General features: G+C 42.7%; 1 protein-coding gene across 1 annotated transcript; it reads left to right on the top strand.

Annotated features, from left to right (window-relative positions):
• Positions 1–1,654: 1,654 nt before the first annotated feature.
• On the top strand, positions 1,655–2,035 carry LOC130939793 (uncharacterized mitochondrial protein AtMg00820-like). The gene has a single exon (XM_057867869.1). The coding sequence runs from the start codon at positions 1,655–1,657 to the stop codon at positions 2,033–2,035; it is 381 nt and encodes a 126-aa protein (XP_057723852.1).
• Positions 2,036–2,379: the final 344 nt, after the last annotated feature.

Below are 2,379 nucleotides of genomic sequence, written 5' to 3'. Positions count from 1 at the left end.
AGGGTCTCTTAGAAGGGGATTGTATCCGCTTGACAATATTGGAGTATTGGCCAGGAGTGCACAATCCTGGAGTGTATCAAAACCTGTCTCTCATACAAGCAATGCAGCAATAAACTCTTCCACCAGGTCTATGGTTGCAGATTCAAAGTGCAGTTTGGCAGCTCACAGCTCAAGCGATATTCCTTTTGTTGAAAGTGCTGAAAACACAATTGGTCCAATAAGTGTGAATAATAATGCAGCTGAAGCATCATTAATTAGCAATGAGCTCAGTTTACATAGTGTAAATGCAGAAAATGAAAAGTGTGTAGTGCTAGCTAGTACAACAACCACAAGCTAGTAGAACTTCTGTTTTTGATGTGTGGCATAGACGGCTGGGACATCCAGCAAGCAAAATTGTAAAGCGTGTTATGCATTTGGGTAATGTTGATAGTGAAAAATTCAATATACATGAGAAAAATTCTGTCCAGCCTCTGTGTACTGCTTGCTGCCAAGGAAAACACCATAAATTTACCCTTTACACCCTTTAACACCACCTATAGCACTCCAATAGAACTGATATACTCAGATATCTGGGGTCCTGCACCTGTTACAAGTGCTTCAGGCTTCAGATACTACATTGTGTTCTTGGATGCAGCCACAAGATTCACTATTATCTATCTCCTACACAATAAAGCCCAAGCATTACAAGCCTTTGTTCAATACATACTACTGATGGAAAATAGACTAAACTGCAAGATAAAGATGTTGCAAATGGACAATGAAAATGAATACACCTCAAAGAAGTTTACACAATATCTTATTCAGCATGGCATTGCTCATAGATTGAGCTACCCATACACGCATCAGCTGAACGGTAGAGCTGAGCGTAAATGTCGCCATGTGACCAAAATGGGTTTCACTCTGCTATCTCAAGCCGCTCTACCACTTAAGTTTTGGGATGAAGCCTTCCTTACTGCAACCCTCATCATTAACTTGTTACCTTCACCCGAAACCAACCGCAAATCACCATATGAATTGCTATACCACAAACCACCTAACTACCCCTTTCTCAAGACCTTTAGTTGTGCCTGCTTCCCACAATTAAGACACTACCAATCTCAGAAGTTCGACTTCAAGACTCAGAAATATCTTTTTCTCAGCTACTCTCCGCACCACAAAGGCTACAAGTGCTTGGCTCCTTCAGGAAAGACTTACATGTCAAGGCATGTGCTGTTTGATTAAACTAACTTCCCTTATCAAGATCTATTTTTCACCCAAAAACACACCTCATAACCACCACAATGTTCTATCCTACATCTTTTGTTCCCTGCACTACCACCATCAAAACTCCACCAACCTCCCCATATCAGCACATCCAGCTTAGTACATCCTAATTCTAAGCATGAACCCAGATCCAACACCCTTGTGCATCAGTCATCACAAGAGTCCAGAACCTAGCCAGTGTCATTAGAGGCCCCACCAACCGCAACAGTCTCACCCTTACCCCCTAACCCAGATCATAATGCAAGTTTACATACCATCATAGCTAATAATGATACTTGTGTATTATCTGAGAATATCAATCTGTCACCTTTGTCTTCTGTGTTTTCCACAAGCAACGCTGGACTAGCTGAACAACCACAAAAGCTGCATCCCATGATCACTCGGAGTAGAAATGGGATCTTCAAGCCAAAACTCTATGTCTTTGTTAAGCAAGAAATGGTACCAGATCTCATGCAAACTAAGCCCCCAAACTGTGGCTCATGCTCTACAATCACCTCACTGGAAGGCTGCCATGGATGAAGAGTTAGATGCGTTGATGAGACACAAGACTTGGACTCTGGTTCCCTTCTCAACCAATACAGCACCTATTAGTTGTCCCTGTGTATTCCGAATTAAGAGACAAACCGATGGAATGGTGCAGAAGTACAAGGCACACTTGGTTGCGAAAGGGTTCCACCAATGTGAAGGTCTGGACTATGACCAGGTCTTCAGTCCAGTGGGAAAGCCTGCGACAGTTCGCGTAGCGCTCACAATTGCAGTAGCTCATGGGTAGTGTGTGCGCCAATTTAATTTCAACAACACGTTTCTAAACGGCGACCTTCATGAGGTAGTGCACATGGAGCAGCCTGAAAGATACAAAGTTGGAACTGGGATTGTGTTCCATCTAACTAAAGCCCTCTACATGCTGAAACAGGCTCCGCGTGAATGGTATCTCAAGTTAAGTAGCACACTTCAGTTCTTTGGTTTTCAAAGGACTGTTGTGGATTCGTGTTTATTTGTCAGGCACTGCTCATCGTCCACGATATACCTCTTGGCATATGTTGATGACATACTACTGACAGGAAACAATTCAAGTGATATGAACACTCTTATTGCACAGTTGAATGAGGTTTCACG

The sequence above is a fragment of the Arachis stenosperma genome, chromosome 7 (genome assembly GCF_014773155.1).
Source record: "Arachis stenosperma cultivar V10309 chromosome 7, arast.V10309.gnm1.PFL2, whole genome shotgun sequence".
NCBI lineage: Eukaryota > Viridiplantae > Streptophyta > Magnoliopsida > Fabales > Fabaceae > Arachis > Arachis stenosperma.
Note: the sequence above shows the minus strand (reverse complement) of the source record. Positions and strands in the feature narration are given on the sequence as shown.

Coding starts and splice junctions, on each gene's coding strand:
- LOC130939793 (XM_057867869.1), top strand. CDS start 1,655: ATGGGATCTTCAAGCCAAAACTCTATGTCTTTGTTAAGCAAGAAATGG.